This window comes from Nymphaea colorata, chromosome 3, assembly GCF_008831285.2.
Source record: "Nymphaea colorata isolate Beijing-Zhang1983 chromosome 3, ASM883128v2, whole genome shotgun sequence".
Lineage (NCBI taxonomy): Eukaryota > Viridiplantae > Streptophyta > Magnoliopsida > Nymphaeales > Nymphaeaceae > Nymphaea > Nymphaea colorata.
In genome coordinates this window covers 27343415-27365832 of record NC_045140.1, presented here as the reverse complement: position 1 = coordinate 27365832, position 22418 = coordinate 27343415, and the positions used below count along the sequence as shown (strand labels likewise).

Below are 22418 nucleotides of genomic sequence, written 5' to 3'. Positions count from 1 at the left end.
TACATGTCCAAGTACTTTTAAGATTGAGATACTTTTGCCTACAGGTTCTTGCCCAAACATTATCCTCTGTCAGGACCTTGCACCCTAAAAAAGCCAGATTGGCCACACATTCTGTCCCTGTAATTTGCAGAATCCAACACCTCCCTCTGAATGTGGTCTAGCCAACATACTCCAAGCAACTAGTGTGCTTTCCGATCAGCCTCTTTATCCCCCGATAAGAATCCAGACCTTATCGTCTCCATCTTTTTAATCATAGTTGCTGGGCACTTTAGGACCATCATCCAGTAGATAGGTAAAGCCTGAAGAACAATCATGATCAAACAGATTTTCCCTCCAAAGGATAATAATCTGCTTTTCCATAAACACACTTGCTCTGCACTTTGAGAAGGTGGGGTCGGAATAGGTTTAATCGAACACATCATTTTGATTCCAGAATTCTGGAATCAAAATTCCGTCGACCGTGCTCTGCACCCTCACCCCCGACCTTTTCCCAACCCTCACCCACAATTGTTCCAAGAAACGTATTTCCGAATTCCCGTACAACTGGAAAATCAAAGATATTTCAATTACTGTTTAGAACAGACTAAAACTGAAACAGCAAGGAAAATGGCAAAAGAGAAGAAGTGACAAAAAAAATAACCGAAACTCATTACAAATGGTAACGGGCGAACGATGCTTTCTGTGCTGCCTAGGTCCTGCGGCCCATGTAACCACCACCGGGCTTGGAATAGCCGAAGCCTCCCGCGGGGGCATCAGGCTGCTTGACGACGCCAGGGAGGTCCGACATACCGAGGGCCGCAAGCATGTCGATGGTCTCCTTGTCGACCTCGATGACGTCCGTCTTGATGGCGGACTCGTCGAGCACGAAGTCCATGCGATGTTCACGCTCTTCTTCCCGGAGCTTGAGGGAGATGCCGCGGACTGGACCGCGCTGGATGCGCTTCATTAGGTGCGTGGAGAAGCCAGCGATCTTGTTGCGGAGGCGCTTCGAGGGGATGATCGCCACCTCCTCCAGGATCTTCTTATTGGTGTGGAAGTCGAGCATGTCATTCTCGAGTAGTAACGCTCGATCACCTGCCTCGGCGACTTCTTCACCGTCTTCGTTCTCACCCGCCCCCTCTACCCGCCGCCGGTCCGCCGCTGCTACTCGCCGAGCAAGAGAGGGAGAGAGAAGCTAGGGTTTTTCTCTGGCTTTTGACCCGTTTAATAAGCTCCATTCTTATTTCATTAATGCATTTACATCCATCTCTATGGCTTGGCTACTTTTTACATGACCGACATTTCATCAGATTTGAACTCCTAATCATAGTCAAATCCATGTTCAACCATATTAAAACTGGATTGAACCCAATGTAAGCTGGACTCGTATTCAATTTGTAAACTCTATTTGTAGCACCAATCCAATTTAGAGGAAAGTCTAGTTAAGTTGTATGTTTGATAGTCTTCAATCTTAAAATGATTTTCATCAAGGTCTGGTCTGGTATAGGTGGTCAAGCAGCCACCTAGTTAAGTTGTATGTTTGATAGTCTTCAAATCTTAAATTCAAGACTAGGTGTGTTTTGAGAGAATGAGAATATCAGTAGCGTGGATTTTAAATTCATGCTACATGTTAAAAATTCAAAGACTCCTAAACGCTTCCAGTTTAGAATGAAGATGCAAATAGTAGATCATTCTTCAGAACACTTGACCATGAACTTTTGGCAATGACCAATAATATCATCTAGGGGCAATACATCGTTTCAAATAAGAAGTGACAGCAACATGTGTTAAATTAGAAATAAATCAGAAAGAAACAAGCACAGGCCGACCACGAAACCATGACCAAAACGTTCCAGCCTACTGGCTCTTTTCCATCTCGATTACAGAGTTGCTAGTTACCAAGCTCTACTTATACATTTCAATACACATGTTAAAACCAGGGGCGGAGTCAGAATTTTTTCTAGGGTCGGGCTAAGAGGAGCGACCGATTGGGCCAAACTAAAAAATTTTGATTTTTTCAATGTAAAAAAAAAAAAATTCCTGGGCTCACCCGGGCCATGGCCCGGGTGGACCCCCTTTTCCCTCCGCCCCTGGTTAAAACCAACATTTTAAGTTTCCATTTGGCATACGTTGGTCATCAGCACTTAAGAGAAGCCTATTGGGTGCGCAAACAAATGATTCAACTAGAAGGAGTTCATTGCAATCTAACTTCGAAAGAATCAAAACCATTATTACAATTGCCCTTAAAAGCATAATTTTGTTAGTAAGTGAGTGCCCCTTTGGAATACGATCAGTTAAAAATAAAATTGGGAACTCGAGGAGCACAAGTTCATAGAACAAGGGAAGAGTTAATGAGAATGCCATCACTATGAATGCGCCACAAATCAGGAAAGCAAGAAGCTAGATGATTAAGACAAGCAGTTCCCTTTTGAGGCAAGAAACATGCCAAAGAAAGGAGAAAATGTCTACGTTCAGACACTTAATATACATGCATATTAAGAGAACCACAAAGTAAAACAAATAAATTAATAAAAACTATTCATTTCAAAGTACTTAGGATAAATTATAAACTGTTAGCTAAGTTAATTCTTCTTACAATTCAATGCCTGTAAATTAATGTTACAACTAGAATGCAACAATAAACCTACAGACAGAGGCAGGTGAAATTTGCACCATCATATTAGGAAAATACAGGTAACAGAATGGAAAATTAAGGATGAAAAGAAAAGACACATGCATGTATAACGGTACAAACATCAGGCACCGTGAACAGCACGAAAATAACAAAAAAGCAATGCTAAGCAGTGAAAAGAAACAAATCAACCACATTTCAATTAGCAAATAAAAGGTTAAAGTTTGAAATGCTGGTTAAAGTCATAAAATTATGAACCCAATGGATTAGCCCATACACTAGCATTGCAAAAGAAAAAAAAAAAAAACTAAAGCATATCAATTAGCAAATGAAAGAAATAAAAATGCCACTAATAATAGGGGACTGCGCTATTGGCTGCTGGAAGAGAATTTGACGTTAAAATTTGACATATCAAGGCTTCATATCTTCCCATACACACTACCGAAACAACACTGAACGGCCAAGAACCACACCTCCATCATCAATTCAAACGTAGAAGAAATAAAAACATCCTAAAAGCTACCTACTTTAAAACATAGGTCCAAATGGTGAATACATATAGAAGGCAAGTAGCTGATTGAGCAGGACATCGTTGTAAGATAAATCCAAATCATAGTAAATAAAACTACACATCACTTACAACCCCAGTTTACTAAATGCACCTGCACAAAAGCAGGAACATCATGGAACAAGCAGCTGTGCGAACCATTGGCTTTCCATCTGGATTGACTATGAAAGCGCAACTCAATTCCCATAGGTTAATACATAGAGCCAGATAGCCAATGTTAAGTATCACATTTAAATACTTTCATCCAACTTGTCATACAAAATCAATTCGGCCAGCAGGTCACTGTTCTGGTAGGAAAAACGTTCAATTCATGTCAATGAATATCCATCCGAATCTAAATGGCATCACTATTTGGTCACAAAAGAGCACCAGGCTATATAGGCTAATCGACTAGAGCAGTCAGTAAGAAGGCCAACAACCCACCATTAACATGCAGAATTCATAAAATGAATAGCTGAATAGTCAGGAAAGAAACTGCCGAAAAACTGCTCATCAATTAATGCCAGAAACACGCAGTGTAGATTACAAAAATTGGCAAACCATTTATATTTTCTAGTACTTGATAGTTGATACACATTAATAGGAAGAAAACCAAAAATTGGAAGTTGGGATAGAAATTTTCCAATTTTAACGGTCTAAATAAATTATCAAAAGCTCACAAAATCTTCTGGCAACTTAATCCACGTAAATTTGAAACAAAATATACTCTGCAGCGATACTCCAGTATCACAGAATAGTGAAGGTGATATATATGCCCTATGATGCTGGGATAAACATCTGGCACCAAAAAAGATTCCATGGGGTACATATAAAGCATAAACATGCAAATAAATTAAACAGCAAATAAGATATATGCATAAGGATGCAAAAAATAAAATTATGAGGGTCAGATCCATCGTGTTGTTAAGAAACCTCATAGATAAAAGAAATTGATAATCCTTTGGTTGGATTACTGGATATTAATGTGACACTGATGAATAGAAACTGTGGTGCAGACTAACAAAGAGGTTGAATCCAGTGAGACCAAATGCATAAGCAAGCAAAAACAGTGTCTTGATAAATTTGAAAAAGCTTATCCACTAATCCCAACCATGAACAAAAAACTGCCACAAACAGGGAAACCGATCGATTGAAAACAGCCCTCAACCAGTCTGCTAAGATTATATCATTTTAAGTGAACAAACCAAATGCAGACGACCAAGAACATCCTCAAAATACATCTATGAATGGTGCTAATACTCTTTGACTTTTGAATAGATGAAGAACAGGGATGTTCATAAACAGAGCATATGAATGTAAAAAGGAAATACACTTAAGCAGAGTTGACACCTAAGAGCTCAAGAAAAGAAAACACCATATCAACCAACAAATAAGATAAAAGGGAAAGAGTCTTTTCACTATTCCTTTATCGCAAGAAGAATGCTGGTCACCGACACGCCTAAGAGCATCGCAAGGGATCTAAGAACAACCTTTTTGAATGCCATGCTAGCGAGTTTCATTTTGACTAGTGGAAAAAGAACCTCCACCATGATAAAAGAAGAATCTACTTCAACCAACATAACATTAGGCTGACAAAAATCCACGGACATTCCAGCAGACGAAAGATAAGAGCTAAGCACCTTTTACAGGTAATTAGTGGTCTAGCTGTATTGCTAAATTATGTTCTTTCTCACACCCTCTACTCCAGTATGCTATCGACTTCCTTGTGAGATTTTCCAACTGCAACACATAGTTCCAAGGGAATGAAGATAGGACATTGTTGCGGTAACTAGAAAAGAGTATACTAGACCCATACGACTCCTCAGTTCACCCCTGCTACTTTTATTGATAATGATTAATGCAGGGTAATGACACTCATGAATTAGATACATGTCGATTAAGGACTGTGTTGACTGAATCTCTCGAAATTTCGGAAGGACAATCAAACTATATGACATAGAATGGGATTGACAGACAAATGCCAGCTACGAAATAAGAAAGAATTAATCAAAATCTTAGCATGTACAGCTTTCATAGTTTTATTCCTAACATGTACAGCTTTCATAATTTTATATTGTTCTTTTATAAAGAATCCACCTTTGTTTCAACATTAAAAAAATTGTAATATGCTCGAATCTGTGTGGGACAGCTAAGTTGTCACTTCTCAAATTGATTGGTTCTTTTATCTTAATTCCAATGTCCATGCTATAAAGTTTTGGCTCTTTTTTACTAGGATAAGTTTGAAGATACAAGAATGTGTAAGACTTAACGTGCCCTTCTTATCTATTCTCCAAGTTCGTAGATTTATGTTGGTGAAGTTAAAGTGAAAGGTTTACCTGCAGGGAACTTTTATTTTGTTTCTCTCCTTTGGACGATGTGGAGCACACATATTACCAAAGAAAGAGAATTTGACATTAAAATTTAACTTATGAGGGCTCCATAATCTCACTCTGAGCCAAATAAAATTTAACAAATTTTGCTTCATTTCACTTTCTCATTTCTCAATAGATCGATGATGGTATTGTGATAGTTCATCTCCCATACCATGAAGGCTTATAAGGTTTTGACTTTCTTGAAATTGATTTATCTTTTGTTGGATTTGATAAACACTAGATAAATTATTTTGTTCACTACACATCTCTGTTGAGAAGAAGAGCCAAAACCCTCTCCCTTCACCCCACCCAGGGTTTGGGGTTGTTTCTAGATGTATGTGAATATAAAATACACTTGTCAACTACAGTTTTGCACTGCCTATATTTGTAGGCCATAAAAAATAGTAGCCTTGAAAATTGAACCACTGCTTACATTTGCAGTCCATAGAAAGTAGTAGCCTTGAGAATTGAACCGTTAAACCGTGCTCTCACCTACTTGCGAGTTCTGTTTCCAAATTTATGTGAACACATAATACACTTTCCAGATTTATTGTATGCGCACTTAACAGTATGATAATAAGAACTAAGATAAGGTTGGTTAGCTGTAAAACAATGCTGCTCATGGAAGAAATGAAAAGTTAGAAAATAAATGAACATAAAAAAATAATTATCTAACAGTCACAAAGAATCCGATGCGCGAATCTACGGATGAATGTTCATTGAGATTGAATTGTTTGGATCCTTCTCTAAAGCTTAACAGTCGCTCCATGGACATTTTCACAGGTAAAGCGTGCTCATATATTCTATGGATCACATGAGTGACTAGTAAACGATGCTGTGGATCAATGTCAGTAAGAGGGGAATCATTTTCCGAAATGATACACAAAATCACGCTGTATTGGCTTCTTGGGTTGAGGACAAAATATTTGTTTTAGTTTTTTCTCAAAAAATTTTTGAGAAACACACTTGAAGATGTGAAAATGAAAAAGAACATGCACATTTAACTTTTTCATACTGTTGAAAGCACACCTAGATTTTGTACCATTTATTAAAAAATAATCTTCGAATCAGTCAATCAAACCCTTGGTTAATTATAACTAATGTACGTTGGGTTCACTAATATAGACAGATAGTATAACCATTCGATTATTTTTATTCATGATATATATATATATATATATTAAAATTACTTAGGTTAGGATCTTTTCCATTTTGAGGGGCCATTTGATGGCTTGAAATTTTATCTCAAATTAAATTATAATGAAAATTCCAGTTCCAGATTCTTTTTTGGAGTTTCGTTCTCCAATCATCCTGCCAGCTTCTCGCAATCTTACACTCAAAATTTTAGCGTGCAACTAAAATTTTTATAAGCTGGAGACTTTGAATTCTAGGATCTTGTTGAACTTTCAATCTTTACAAATTCCCAAGTTTACATTCAACTAAGCTCACCAACGAGTAAATTCGTAGGCCATAATTAATATACAGGTTTCACTTTACGGTTTTTGAATGTACGAAAGAATCTGATCATTATATTGTAGTTGGACTCCTTTTCCTTTTTTTTTTTTTTTTTTTTGTTTGCTGCAATTTAAGTTACTAAAAGGAAGAGATAACTGAGGAATCTTGCTCTTCTCAAGAATTCTTCCATAAAAGTTGGCGTTCATGAGTTAATAGTTATCCTTACAGGTCATAATCAATAAGAAAATTGCTCGACAATTTGCTGTCAGTTGATGTATAAAATGAAAAAGAAATGCTGTACAAAATCGTGAAGAAGAATAGAAAAATGTGAGACATGCGGTCCGACACGGAATGCTGAAGGGCTCAAGGGTGGAGTCCGGGTTGGCATGGGCCTTGGCCCCACTTCAAAATTCTTTTTTTAAAAATTACATATAAATTTTAAAAAATTTCACTTGTTTTATATAAAAAATTTGAAAAATGATATTTTAACCTATATCAAAATTTAAAAAACTTTACTTTGATCCCCCTCATGCTCTACCGTTGATTGTGTTTCATATATTTAGGGGGGTCATATTTTTTTTTTTAATCTGAAAACTCAACTTTGGTGGTTAAATATTTGGAAAATTAAGTGAAACTTATGATTATGTTGTTGGTATTAATACCATAACGAAAGAAAGAACACCACATCCCCATCGGCTTCGTCATTTTGTCAAGTGGGTTGTCAAAAAGCCTCGAACTATTGCTCAGTACACACTTTTTCCAAATAGAGTAATTTTGTGTTCGGGCAAAATAAGAACATAATTTTCTTTTACTGAAGTGTAATTTTACATATGTAAAAAAGAGAAGATAATAGAACCGATCGAGAGAATACAAAAGCTATTGTTCAAAGAAAAATGTCAGTTTAGAGTGTGATGAATGTTTTGTTTGTACAGGAAGTTATTTGTAGGGATGTCAACAATGGCGGAGCCAAAAAAAATGGTTGGAGGGGCACTTATTTAAGCAAACTCAAATCTGGTGGGGCACTTATAGGATAAATATTTAAGATTTTTTTTAAAAAATTAAAAACTTTTAAGAGACTGGTGTGGGCATGTCACAATGTGGCTACGCCACAGGATGTCAATATATTCTATTTAGAACAAATATCTGACAACGAACGGTTTAAAAAAAAAATTCGAGTATGAAAAAAAATTTGATATCTCATTAAGAAATCGATTTGATTCGGTTTAAAAAATGACATCCGATCGAATTCATACATACATAAATATCTAATCAGATTCAGATTAGATTTAGCTTTAAATAAATACCTTACATCAAATGCTTTTCCATTTTGAAAATAAATTGGGGTCAAAATTTAGATTTGGATTGTGAAATCGAATTTCAGATTCAGATTCTGGTTCATACATGAATTCTCTTTGTTTGTGTTTGTGTTTGAATCCGAATATGAAAATGTCTAAAAAAGTAGATATCATTAAGGGTATATCCAATTTGAATTTAATCCGTTGACATCCCCAACTATTTAGTGTTTTTGAGTTCTCATGTGAACAAAGACATAAGGCTTTTTCTTTTTCTTTTTCAACAAAAATGTGAGTGAGAGAACATTGTTGAGGACAAAATATGAACTAAGAGATCGAATTTTAGACATCATACCCAAAACAATAAACTTTCTTGACTCCAAGCGTGAAAGTTTTACATAGGAAACAGAGATTAGCAGTTCAACATAACGGCATTAAAGTTTCCAGTAAGGAAAAGGAATGCAACTTTAATTATTGAAACTGGCATTCATATTCTTTTCATAAATCGCGAAACGTGATGCATGCAATAATGTCAGTTAAATTTCCGATCTAAAAAGAAGGCCCCCTCCATTTGGGGACATGAGGAATATCATAAGTGGTTACTTTGTATCCCTTTCCTTTTAGAAAGCCCAAGATGTCTCACTGCCGCGAGTGGAACCTGATCGTTCATTAAGAGACTTTCTTTGAAACTCTTATGGAGAAATTGATCACAGTCAGGAAACAACCAGCCTCGGTGGCCTGGCCCCACATTAATAAAGTAGTATATTGCTCTCACTGTTGAATTAGGCTTCGGTAAAAAAAGAAAAGAAAAAAGAAAAAGGTATCAAATCGACAATCTCGAAAAGTTATGTGACAGCAAACTCCATAATAGGTCTCCATGAGTATGTCCATCCGTCCATATGTTCGTGATATTTTTTTTTATAGAATTATGAACATATTCTTGGCATTCAATCTCCACTGAACATTTTGCAGAAACACACTTCACTTTTGAGAAAATAGAATAAAACACTCGTAAGTTTGAGTTTAGTTCATTCAAAAGCCTTATCCCCATATATGTTTACAAATAAACATATTTGTATAATTCACTACAAGTTTGTGTGGGCGGATACAAATAAACATATCTCAACGTTTCTAGCATTTAACCCCGCCGGGAAACTGTAAATTAGACTTCTTTTTTTTTTTTCACTGAGATGAAAGGACGAGAAGCAAAAAGAAGAGGCAGAGAACGTGCCTCGAATCCCCAGGGACTCCCACTGACGACCACCTGCACTGTAATTTACCCTTGATTTTTGGAAGGGTAAAGAACGTATTTAAATAGTAGACTGGGTCGGGTTTGGACCCGATCCACTGAGGAATTGATCTGGATCCACCCACGTCCGAGACCAATTCCCAATTGGGAAAGACGAGAGCGATGGTGGGAATTTAAATAAAGGAAAATATCGGTGGAAAGCTGCCAAAAAAACGTGGCGGGATGACCGAAACCTGAGTATTTGTGTGGGTCCCACCAGTTGCAGCGGGCGCCGGGCATCTCCCGCCACCTAACATTGCCATAGCCCCGAGCGCCTTTATTTATCCCTTCACATCCCTCTCCTGCTCTCACGTCCTCTGCTTTCCACTGGTTCGCCTGGCCGCCATGGATCGCCTCTCCTTCTTCCTCACTCTTCTTCTTCTTCTTGTAAAACCTCTTTCCCCCTCTCTCTCTCTCACTCTCTCTCTTTCTAAAATGTTCTTATGACTTATAATGCTTGTCTTTTTGGGCACAGGCATCTAATGCAGCAGGTGAAGGAGGAGAAAGCGTGAACCCCTTCTCACCCAAGGCGTCTCTTCTCAGATACTGGCGCCGGACCTTCCCCAACGCCGAGCTACCTCCATTCCTCCTCGGCAAAGCCTCGCCTTTAAACGCCACTCAGGCGGCTGCCTATGCTCGTTATATTGACGCTCACACCCTCCAAGAGCACCTCCCTTCGTTCTGTGCATCCGCCAACCTCTACTGCACATCCCTGAAGAAGAAGAAGGGATCCGCCCCGGCGCCAGTCCCCGACAGCTTCACCGAGTACAGCGGCCGCGACTTCGTCAAGTACACAAAGCCAGGCGCCATCAGCAGCAGCGACTTCACTAACTACTCCGTCAGCAGCAACGTCGCTAAGGACACCTTCACCACCTACGGCGGCGACCATGATCAGCGAGGCCAGCAGTTCACTCGCTACGAGTCCGACGGCAACGTCGGAGCGGGACGGTTCTCCAAATACGACACCGAGGGCGTCGGCGTATTCAACAACTACGGCGACAACGGCAACGTCGATCAGCACCGCTTCACCCGCTACGGCGACGACACCAACGGCGGTCTTCAGTCGTTTACTAGCTACTCTGAAAACGCCAATCTTGTCGGGAACGACTTCAAGTCCTACGGCTCCGTCGGCAACGGCGTTCTGAGCAAGTTTACCGGCTACTCCACAAGCTCCAACGTGATTCGCAACGCGTTCACATCTTACAACAAGGAGGGAAACGGCCCGCTGGATCAGTTTACCAGCTACGCCGACAGTGGCAACGTCGTTCGGAACGAGTTCCAGTCTTACGAGGCCGACGCCAACGCCGGACTCGAGCAATTTGAAACATACTCTGAGCTCGCCAACATGCCGGAGAGTGTTTTCCGGTCGTACGGGAAAGGCGACAACGGTGCAAGCCTTTCGTTCGACACGTATGGCAACGCCTCGAACCCGTTGGCTGAGTTCACGGAATACGGGAAGGACGGGAACGCGATCACCGCGTCCTTCACCATGTACAGCAAAGACAACACCACGTTCACCGAGTACCACCGGACGGGCACCACTTTCAACGACTACCGTAACACCACCGTCTCCGCCACGGCGCTCGTCGAGCCAGGGAAGTTCTTCCGGGAGGCGTCTCTCGTGTCCGGCCAGCACATTCCGGTGCCGGACATCACGGACAAGATGCCGCCGAGGTCGTTTCTCCCGAGGTCGATAGCCGACAAGCTTCCTTTCAGCTCCCGCCGGCTGCCGGAGCTCATTCAGACGCTCAACGCCTCCGGCTTGCAGGTAAGACGGATTTGCTTCGTAGTCTGTGTCATCTTCGAGTCGGGTCATTGTCATTCTTCCTCCAGAACTCCTAGATCCGAGTTCTTTGAAGGGGATGGACCGGGGTATGCATTTGGGTATCTAAAACAATGGTCAGATCCGATTACGTCACCTCTGTTTTACGCTCTTTCAAGTTTCTACCTACTGTTGGCAGGCTCCAATCTTTTGTGTAGATATTGTTTTGAAAACTAAATCACTTTTAGCGTGTATTTTAGATCGGCGGTGATATTTGAGATGTTCTCAAATTCACTAATTTAAGGTCAAACATTTTTATCTGACCTTAAAGATGTGGTTTTTTTTACTTAGAACGTGAAGTTGCTGAGTTCATCCTTTTGAGAACACACCTTTTCAGCTGCTGTAAAGATTCGAACATAACCTTATTTGAGAACACACCTTTTCACTCAGGTGGCGATGGGCCGAACGTTGGCCGACTGCGAGCGGCCGGCGGTGAAAAGTGAAACGAAAAGATGTGTGACCTCGATCGAGGGAATGGCAGAGTTCGCAGCATCGATACTGGGTGAGAAGGCATGGGTCTCGACGACGGCCAACACGGCCGGCTCCGGCAGGATGGTGGAGGTGGGGAAAGTCCAGGGCCGGAACGGTGGCGGGGTGACCCGGGCCGTGTCGTGCCACCAGAGCCTCTTTCCTTACCTGGTTTACTATTGCCATGCCCTGCCACTTGTCAAAGTGTATGACGTGGAGGTGATGTTGGAAGGGAAGAAGGCCAATCAGGCGGTGGCGATCTGCCACCTGGACACGACCCAGTGGAGCGCCGGCCACGCGGCGTTCAGGGCTCTGGGACACAGGCCAGGGGAGATCGAGGTGTGCCACTTCATCTTCCAGAATGACTTCATATGGGTCGCTCGCTACTAGTGCCGCCGCTGCAATGCAGGCCGCAAAGGAAGGAAGCTCCCGTCTAGCTGTATTGAGAATAATTTATGAAAAATAGAACTCGAGCTTCCCGATGTTGTGGTAATGAAGATGGCTTCGAATCTACTCTACCATCATTTCCAAGTGTTTTGTGATACGGATATTGCAGATTGTTCGCATTTTGTGACATAGATGACTGACTACTTTCACATTACTTACTGTTGGTTGAGAAGCAACGAGTTCCTTTACTAAGATCAGTACCATTAACTTCTCTCAACAATGAATGAGAAAGGTCCGTTCAACAAATGATAAATACATGACCATGTTAGATCTGACCCACCTGCATCGCCCTCCTCCCTGGTGCTTACTATCTGTCTCACATTGACTCATCAGGGTACTGCGTGGAATGCAAGAAAGTATTTCAATTTTACAACAGAAGGGCAACAGAATGTTTTGAAGTTACTTTTAAAATACAAAGCACCTAACAGAAACATACCGTGCTTTGTGTTAATATTGGGAAAGATTTAATGTATACATGTTTCAGACAAGTTTTCATATATAATATTGGGAAAGATTTAATGACCAACCAAAACACGGAAAAAGAAAGAAAGAAACTAAAATAAGTAAGGAAAAGGGAAGAGATCTGCATAAGATCCAAGACGAGTCCATAGTTCCCACTCCAACTCCTTTTTCTATCATGTTAAAATTTATTTTATATCTAATTCTCTCTTATCTTGAAAATTGATCAAATTCCATTGAAAATTTGGTTTTGGATATGAATGCAAAAATCAGATATGGATCAGATTCAGATCGTGAAATTAGATTTCCGATATGATTTTTTTTTATTTATATTTGAATGTGAACATGTGATTATCTAAAAAAGGAATACAATTAAAGTTATGCCATGTGTTGACGTGACACGATTTGTAGGTCCAAAAGCTGGGCCCGTGTTGACCTCAACTAAAAAAAGGTTGAGAATTGAACCAAGAATTAAATATTCAATTTAGTTAAATCTTGTAAAAGAAATTTATTTTGAATATTAGTTAGATTTAAATTAAAGATTCAGAATTGGTATAACACTATAATAGCATCCAAATCTAAATAAGAGATACGATGAAGATTCGACTCTATTACTTTTATTACATTAAATTTAAGAGAGTTTTGATCACTTCATATTTGAAATCCATAAATCTGTTTTTTTTACTGAAATAAAAGATTGGTAATAAATTCATGGTACATTAAGTTATTGTTACAAATACAATAAGGCGTTTCTTCTTGGATATAATACGGTCATTTTTTTAGAAAAATAACAGCAAAATTAAAATTTTAAAAAACTAAAATAAAATATAAAAACGTAAAAACAAAATTTGGCAATTAAAATACATAAAAAAGATAAAAAAAATTGAGGAAAGCGAAAAAAAAAAGTGAAAAAAGGGAATAAAAAAAGATTTATATAGTTTATTAATATTCTGCGTATATTGGCATCTCGTAGTCAGCCATCCTCACAGTACGCATTCTCCAAGATTTTGTACACCTCCTTCAGCGCCGTAGGGATGGACTTTACGGAATTCCCATGAGCCGTTAGAGCTTGGAAAATCTGATGGACCCCAGCTCCGCCGCCTCTCCGGCAACTTCGGGCCCCTCTAGAGGGAATGGTGGTGCCAGGGAACAGGGCAGACGACAGATATAGAGGTCGAAGTAGCTGGAGGCGGCAAAGATGGTGATGGTGGCGCCTGGCGTCGAAGGGGCTGTCCGGTCTCTGAGTCGGAGGCCGGCGTGTTTAAGGGACATATTTTGCCCGGCGGTGTTCCATCACCGGTCAATCGTCGGGGCATCTTAAATCTGCCTTCAATTGAAACGGGTTACTAATATACAAACCAACTTTTCTAGAAAAAAAATAAAACTCGTTATTGAAGACAAGGCCCCGACTTCGGCTAGCATACATTCTTTCAGTTTTTATTAGTGGGCATCGTTCCAAGTAAAACGGAATTGGAATGCAGATTAGTTTCCAACAATCCATTATACATCTCCTTCCGACTCAAAATCTTCAACAAATTAAAATTGTTCTTCGTCATCTAAAAAGAGTTACTGCAATTCGTTTTTTAGATTAATTATGAAGTTTCACACGTATAGGTTTCAAAATTTCAATGCCAGACCCTACTACACCCGCACCACTGAGGAGTTGATCTGGATCCACCCACGTCCGAAATCAATCCCAAGGGAGAGAGGGAATTTAATAAAGGAAAATAACGCAGGAAAGCTGCCATGGCGCGTTCACCGAAATCTGAGTCTTGCAGCGGTCATTTCCCTCCGCCTAAGACAGCCGGAGGCCACAGTCCGTTTATTTATACCCTTTACTTCTCTCCGCGCGCTCTCAGGTCCTCTGCTTTCCACTGGTTCTTCCGGCCGATATGGATCTCCTCTCCTTCAATTTCTTCCTTTCTCTTCTTCTTCTTCAGTAGGACGCCTCTCTCCCACACGCTGACACATGCACACACACACACACTCTCTGTAAAAGATATCCTTACGGCTTATAATGCTTATCTTTTGGGCACAGGCATCTAATGCAGCAGGTAAAGGAAGAGAAAGCGTGAGCCCCTTCTCACCCAAGGCGTCTTTTCTCAGATACTGGCGCCGGACCTTCCCCAACACCGAGCTGCCTGCATTCCTCCTCGGCAAAGCCTCGCCTTTAAACGCCACTCAGGCGGCTGCCTATGCTCGTTATATTGACGCTCACACCCTCCGTTCCATTTGCTGCCATTATACCCCACAAAGACAAAATCCGTTCCATTTGAAGAGATATCTGCTTTTGGATTCTTATCGCAATAAGAAAATGTAATTTATTTAAAGATGTAGTACGTCATTTCATATTTTTAAAAACTTAATTTATATATATATATACACACACATAAAACACAGAGACAGAAGGGTGGTGGTGTGCAAAATCCTTACTTTATTTGGATCTCCGTCCAATCAGAAGCACCCGATGCATTATGTAAAGCCCCATATGCTAAGAGAAAGCCGGCATATGTATATATATATATATATTCACAACCGGACGATGACATAGTTTGAACGAGGATTAAGCTTGCCATGAATGGAAACGGGTTACTGCTACACAAACCAACTTTTCTAGAAACTGAATTCCTATACAGATCAGTTACCAACAATCTACTATGGACGTTCTTCCAACTCAAAATCTTCAACAAATTAAAACTGTGCTTCTTCATCTGAAAAAGAATTACTGACATTCATTTTGTAGATTGATTATGAAGTTTCACATGTAGAATAGGTTTCAAAATTTGAATGCCAAACCCTAAGGAAATCAAACTCCCAAAAAATATGTGTAAATGGATCCACATGCGTGCCCAAGTGGACATAAATGGATTACAGCTACCAACAAATAATTCGCATGTGGATTGCATTGATGTTAATCGAAGATCATGAATTGACTCAGAACCCAAGGCTGTCGGCACAAAGTTCGCATGCGATGACTCGTGAGATATATATGGTTCTCAATGTTAAAATTTATGAGAAGAACTTTATGGATTTTTTTCAGAAAAGATCTCGATTACAAACTCGTGAGATATATCGGGGGTGTGTGTACACCTGAACGCACACGCCGGTACGTACAAACATCGGACACAGTTCAGTAAGGTTTCGACTCTTTTTGATGCGATCATGGCCACCGGTAGGCAGCATGGTGCCAGACCACTAGGACATGATCAGAAAAGGGCAAGCACGGTGGGATCCGCAGATTGAAAGTGAAGATCAAAATGGAGGAAGAAAATCGTCCAATGGTGAGACATTCTGTTCGAAAGCGACCCTGTACATCTCTTCCCTGGTTTCATGGCCCTCTTGATTGTATACTTAAACCCAATCTCCTTCTTTTTTCACCTCGTCACTGATCAGAATCGCCACTTGGATTCTTCTGCTTCTTCAATGGCGCTGTTCCCCTTCTTCTTCCTCCTCACTATAGTGGCTGCAGTATTCTCTCTCTCTCTCTCTCTCTCTCTCTCTCTCTCTCTGGACGTTTCGGATTAACGTCAACTAGCCAATGAAGCGAGATGTTCCAGCAATATGCGGACAGAGCAAAGAAGCCTGACAATGTTTTCCGGTCCTACCGGCTGAGCAGTAATGGTGCTGGATTCATCTTTGGCAGCTACGGCAACTCTTCGAACCCACTAGCTGAGTTCACAGACTATGGAAAGGACAGTAACAGAGCGATGGCGTCGTTCTCCTCCTACGTGAGCGAGAACACCACGCTCAAGGAGTACCACGAGACGACCACCACCTTCGGTGTTACATCAACGCTTCCTCCCGCCCCACCTCCGCACTCGTGGAGCCCGGTAAATTCTTCCGAGGGGCGGATCTCCTGTCCGGGAACCAGATACCCATGCCGGATATCCACGACAAGATGCCTCCGAGGTCGTTCTTGCCAAGGACGATCGTCGACAAGCTTCCGTTCAACTCCACATGGTTGCCGGAGCTTATCTGCATTCTAAACTCCAGCAGTCTGCAGTAGGCATCAGTGGGTACGACGGATTCCTCTCTGGAAAATCACAACCGATGACGCCCTTGTTTTCCTTTTTCAGGGATCGATGGCTAGAACCTTAGCAGACTGTGAGCCGCCGCCGGTGAAGGACGAAAGGAAGCGATGTGTGACCTCCCTCGAGGGATGGCAGAGTTTGCGGCATCGGTGCTCGGAGAGAAGGCGCGGGTCTCGACGATGGCCAACACAGTCGGCTCCGGGAGGATGGTGGTGGTGGGGGAGGTCCGCGGCCGGAACGGCGGCGGGGTAACCAGGGCCGTGTCGTGCCACCTCCTTACCTGGTCGACTATTGTCGTGCAGTGCCACGCGTCAAGGTGTACGACGTAGAGGTGGAGTGCGGGCCATACGACGTTCAGGGCGCTGGGACACAAGCCAGGGGAGATCGAGGTGTGCCACTTCATCTTTCAGAATGACTTCATATGGGCCTCCCAGGTTTAGTGGGCTGCCTCGAAGTCTTTGTGGTTTAGGAAAATTAAGATCTTGTTTGTGCTCAGAAATTTCAATCCCGGCTGTTGCTTACGCAGGAAATAAAATTTTCCTGCGAGGTTACCAAAAAGTCCAAAAACCACACCTTAGATATTGTATCTAATGCCTTAAAGTTCATTCTATGCATAACAAAGAACTAAACAAAATGTTCAACATATATATGGGCAAGCTTACAGCAGACCAAAAACATGGGTGCCATTTTGCCCCTTTACTGGTCCAATTGCAGTTCTTGCCCCTCTTTACCGCTTCACTATTTGGAAGACAACTGATTACCGTTCTTTAAACGTCATCTATTACGCCAGACATTAATGAAGCACCATAGTTTAATCCTTTGCTCGTGTTTAGTTCTGATAAAGCAGTAGAAAATGCTCTTTACGGCGTTCAAGACCACCTGAGAATTCCCTGTAGAAACTATGCTTTTGCAGTCAGGCCTCAGGCATTTCTGAATTTCCATATAGGTCATATTGCTGGGTAGAAGAAGCTCATCCTCCAACATTTACCAAAATTTTTTCCTTGAATTTATGAAATGCAGAGAAGGTTGGGGAGAAAGCCTAGCCTGATGCTTTGCAGGATGCCAACCACAACTCTCTGTTCATCTTCCATCCATTGGTTGCACAGTTACCAGGTTGAACATTGGAGATCCATGAAGAGAAAAACAATGTAGAGAGCCAATAACAACGTTTAGTCGTTTACGATCCTGTGGTTAAATTAGCAATAAACGGTTTGGCATGAACCTCTGAATTGAAGAAAATGTTGGTCTCATTTACAAATAACCTCACGCCTCTGCGCGTTCATAAAAGGATACATTTTTGTTTGTGCATGGCAAAAGTATTAGGTTACCTGACTTCTAACGTGATAATATTTTCATAGCGATCAATGGATTTAAGATCAAATCCTCCATTCCCTTCTACGCTTAGGCAAGACATTTTAGCAGTGTAAATTAGGAATGCGTCTCTCCTGTATATCTCTATCTAACCTGAGATCTTCATATTTTAATGAGCGTCTTTCTACCTCAGCCGGCCAATGACGAGATATAAAGAGCCCATTTCCAAGTTCAGATCGGGTTCCCTATATAGCACAAGTAAAGAGAGAGAGAGAGTGTCCCATTCTAATTTCAGATTGAGTTTGAACACCAGTAGTAGGACATTTTAGAAGAAGAAGAATGACAATGGTCAAGTCCAAACATAGATCTACCTTGGTTGGTTCAACTCCTTCACCAGCCAAACAATCTCTTTAACTCCTGATCGTTTTATAACTCTGAGGAGGAGTTGCCAATTCATCATGTAAGTAGAAGTTAGGGCTTTACAGAAGCTACCAAGGAAATAATCATATTCATGTTTTTGTCTTTGAGGAACTGCGGCTCTTATGGTTATTACATAATAGGGGTATCTTTCAAAAATTATTCCAAAAAATCGCCAAAATTTTGGATGTTTCATTCAATATGTCCTCGTCTTGTATAGTTGCTTTTGAATGCAAAGAGGTTGTATAACATGACAACTTCACACAACTTCCAATTAAGTAGAGCAATGTATGTTATCGCGCTCCAAAAATGTTTCTTCTTAATTAATTTTCACTAAGAATGTTAGCTTTCCAATACGAAAAGGAAACAGCTGAAGAAAAAGGTGGAGCCATTTATAGGAATGAAGAAAATTTAGGCAATTGGCATTCATGTTCCTCAGCTTAACATGCTTCAATGAGCATCTCCTCAGATTCATCTGCTGTTACTTGTTTGTGAATTTAAAACATGAGAAGGAAAATCTTCACGTTGTTGTCAAAAGAGCACAAAATCCGAAAATTTTGCAATTAAAATGAGATCTTCAAGACGTGCGAAAGAGAGATCTCTCCATGGTAGCTTTATGTGTTGTCAATGAAGTTGTTTCTGATGATACTATTATACACCACACTTAGTGAATTATCTACCTATATGAAAGTTCTATAACTTCAATTACCACAATGAAGAATCTGCCTACTTTTGTTGAGATATACGTTCTGTTGTTGAATCATGAAAAAAGACTTTAAAATATGAATGATCATGCCTTTCAACAAGTTGAAAATTCTGTGGCCTTCTTTAGCCAACGAGGGCATGGGCATAGTGGTTCCTATAGGGGGTGTGGTAGGGGCAGACAACAGTTTACTCAAAATAATGGAAATCAACAAAATAATTCTTATCATCAAAATCACTGTAACCGCGGGTTTAAGGATTCTAACTCGATAAATCCGCCTGTAGTATGTTAATTTTGTGGTAGAAAATATCACACCACTCGCCCATGTTATGATATTCTTAAGTTATTTGCTGGCATTGCCTTAGAACAACAACCTACAAATGTGGCGTGGTACCTAGACACAAGCACTTCCCATATGACTGCATAAGAAATCAGATTATATGGGTACAAATGGTGTGTTGATCTTCAATGGATCTAATGTTCTTATCTCCAATATTGGTAATGCCTTTGTCTCTGTTAATGAGACAAAATTTAATTTGCCTCAAGTTTTTTATGTTCCTGGAATTGCAAAAAACCTACTATCAAATGCTTTTCCATTTTGAAAATAGGCCAAATTGGGGTCAAAATTTAGATTTGGATTGTGAAATCGAATTTCAGATTCAAATTCTGGTTCATACATGAATTCTCTTTGTTTGTGTTTGAATCCGAATATGAAAATGTCTAAAAAAGTAGATATCATTAAGGGTATATCCAATTTGCATTTAATCTGTTGACATCCCCAACTATTTAGTGTTTTTGAGTTCTCATGTGAACAAAGACATAAGGCTTTTTCTTTTTCTTTTTCAACAAAAATGTGAGTGAGAGAACATTGTTGAGGACAAAATATGAACTAAGAGATCGAATTTTAGACATCATACCCAAAACAATAAACTTTCTTGACTCCAAGCGTGAAAGTTTTACATAGGAAACAGAGATTAGCAGTTCAATATAATGGCATTAAAGTTTCCAGTAAGGAAAGGGAATGCAACTTTAATGAATGAAACTGGCATTCATATTCTTTTCATAAATCGCGAAACGTGATGCATGCAATAATGTCAGTTAAATTTCGCCCCCTCCATTTGGGGACATGAGGAATATCATAAGTGGTTACTTTGTATCCCTTTTCTTTTACAAAGCCCAAGATGTCTCACTGCCTCGAGTGGAACCTGATCGTTCATTAAGAGACTTTCTTTGAAACTCTTATGGAGAAATTGATTACAGTCAGGAAACAGCCAGCCTCGGTGGCCTGGCCCCACATTAATAAAGTAGTATATTGCTCTCACCGTTGAATTAGGCTTCGGTAAAAAAAAAAAAAGAAAAAGAAAGAAAGAGGTATCAAATCGAGAATCTCGAAAAGTTATGTGACAGCGAACTCCATAATAGGTCTCCATGAGTATGTCCATCCGTGCATATGTTCGTGATATTTTTTTTATACAATTATGAACGTATTCTTGGCATTCAATCTCCACTGAACATTTTGCAGAAACACACTTCACTTTTGAGAAAATAGATAAAACACTAGTACGTTTGAGTTTAGTTCCTTCACCAGCCTCATCCCCATATATGTTTACAAATAAACATATTTGTATAATTCAATACAAGTTTGTGTGGGCAGATGCCCACATATGAATCGTGCTAAACCCTAAAAACCCTGAAGTTGATAAAAAGTAGGCCCTTGCATGGGTATGGCTAGGGTTTTAGATAGGGAGAAATCACGTGACCTAACAGTTGCCAAACATGTATGCCTGTCACCTCTCAATTTTGACAAGGAGTGTGATATTGGGCTGGCTTTTAATATAGAGCATGAGCCACTTTATGGGGTGCCCTCTGTACCTTCCCAACCTTTTCATGTCTCCTTGCAGTTTCACATTTTGATGAGAGAGGGCATCCAATGCAGTGGCTTTTAATTACACTGCACATGAACTACTTTTGATTCGCCTTATCCACCTTCTTCTTAACTCTCCTTGTCATATATGCTCAAGTGCTCCTTTTTATCAGGACCCACCCACATGGGCTCACTATATATATATATATATATTGTTGGCGTGGCTTAAAGGGTAGGCATAATACAAAGAAGTGTAAACCAAGGAGTGTTATATATATATATATATATATATATATATATATATATATACACACACTTTATATACTTTATATATGTAGTTGGCGTGGCTTAAAGGGTAGGCATAATACAAAGAAGTGTAAACCAAGGAGTGTTGATAATTAATTAGGGGGAGAACCATTATTTTTACAGATTTCTACTGTTTAGGACAACGTTCTTGGTTTATTTGTTTCATTAGTTTTCAAGCAATCAAACTCAGATCGAAAGCCTCTAAGAAGCAGCGCAAGATTCTTAATTGGGTATTACTTTGTCGAACTGAGATATACGAAATATTGTTTCCGTAGATATGTTGCGAAATATTGTTTTCTTCAAATTCATAATCCTTTTATTGCTTCCGTAGATTCACGGTTACTCCTACCATGTCTGCATCTAATAATTATCTTGTCGGATGAGATTTTTTAACTAGTTTTTTCTTGCCAGAAAGTTAGTCATTATGTTGGCCATAGTGAGTTTAATTCATAAGTTTTGGTAGGTGATAAGATCACTACATATTCTTCCATCCTGGCTGTACATTTATTTGGTTAAGTTCATTATCAGATCATGATTTGAGGTGTGTAGATATTGATTATCTACATATAGATGTAGAAATATGTTCCCATTATATTTGTGTTTCAAAGTTGTGAAATTTGGGGACAATTTTCTTATGCCTACCATTTGCCTATATATAACTCTAGAAAAAGAAACAAAATCACTTCTGCAATTTTCTTAATAAAATAGTAATTTAGTGATAACAGATAATATTGAATACATAACTGCAGGTAACTAACCATTTCTCTTTTTTTTTTTTTCATGTTGAAGAGTTCATTTCATGAACTTATGCACCAATTATAAGCAAAAGCTGGGCCCAGGATTTAGATCGTTCTTCATTAATTTTTGACAAACCTGTTCCACGCTGATGCAGCTTCAGTAAATTCATTGAACAGGTAAATCAAGCGCCATCACTCGCTGAAGAATCTAAAAGAAAATTTAAAAGGGGAAATCCAAACTGCCGAGCACTCCTCCGCCGACTGAACAGTGGTGGGCACGGCCACGTG

The 22418-nt window shown here is 40.0% G+C and overlaps 1 protein-coding gene and 2 pseudogenes across 1 annotated transcript; 2 read left to right on the top strand and 1 right to left on the bottom strand.

Annotated features, from left to right (window-relative positions):
* Positions 1-544: 544 nt before the first annotated feature.
* LOC116250432 (40S ribosomal protein S17-like) lies at positions 545-1246 on the bottom strand (annotated as a pseudogene).
* Positions 1247-9822: 8576 nt separating this feature from the next.
* On the top strand, positions 9823-12456 carry LOC116249925 (BURP domain-containing protein 12-like). The gene is made up of 3 exons (XM_031623239.2): positions 9823-9952; positions 10041-11333; positions 11778-12456. The coding sequence occupies exons 1-3, from the start codon at positions 9911-9913 to the stop codon at positions 12243-12245; spliced, it is 1803 nt and encodes a 600-aa protein (XP_031479099.1). The 5' UTR covers positions 9823-9910; the 3' UTR covers positions 12246-12456.
* A 1503-nt stretch (positions 12457-13959) lies between these two features.
* Positions 13960-17376, top strand: LOC116250431 (BURP domain-containing protein 12-like; annotated as a pseudogene).
* The last annotated feature ends 5042 nt before the right edge of the window (positions 17377-22418 follow it).

What these genes read in the sequence shown, in the direction of transcription:
- LOC116249925 (XM_031623239.2), top strand. Translation starts at nt 9,911, where the DNA reads ATGGATCGCCTCTCCTTCTTCCTCACTCTTCTTCTTCTTCTT. An exon ending in TCACTCTTCTTCTTCTTCTT is followed by an intron (nt 9,953 to 10,040) that starts GTAAAACCTCTT and finishes TTTTGGGCACAG; the next exon opens with GCATCTAATGCAGCAGGTGA. An exon ending in TCAACGCCTCCGGCTTGCAG is followed by an intron (nt 11,334 to 11,777) that starts GTAAGACGGATT and finishes CTTTTCACTCAG; the next exon opens with GTGGCGATGGGCCGAACGTT.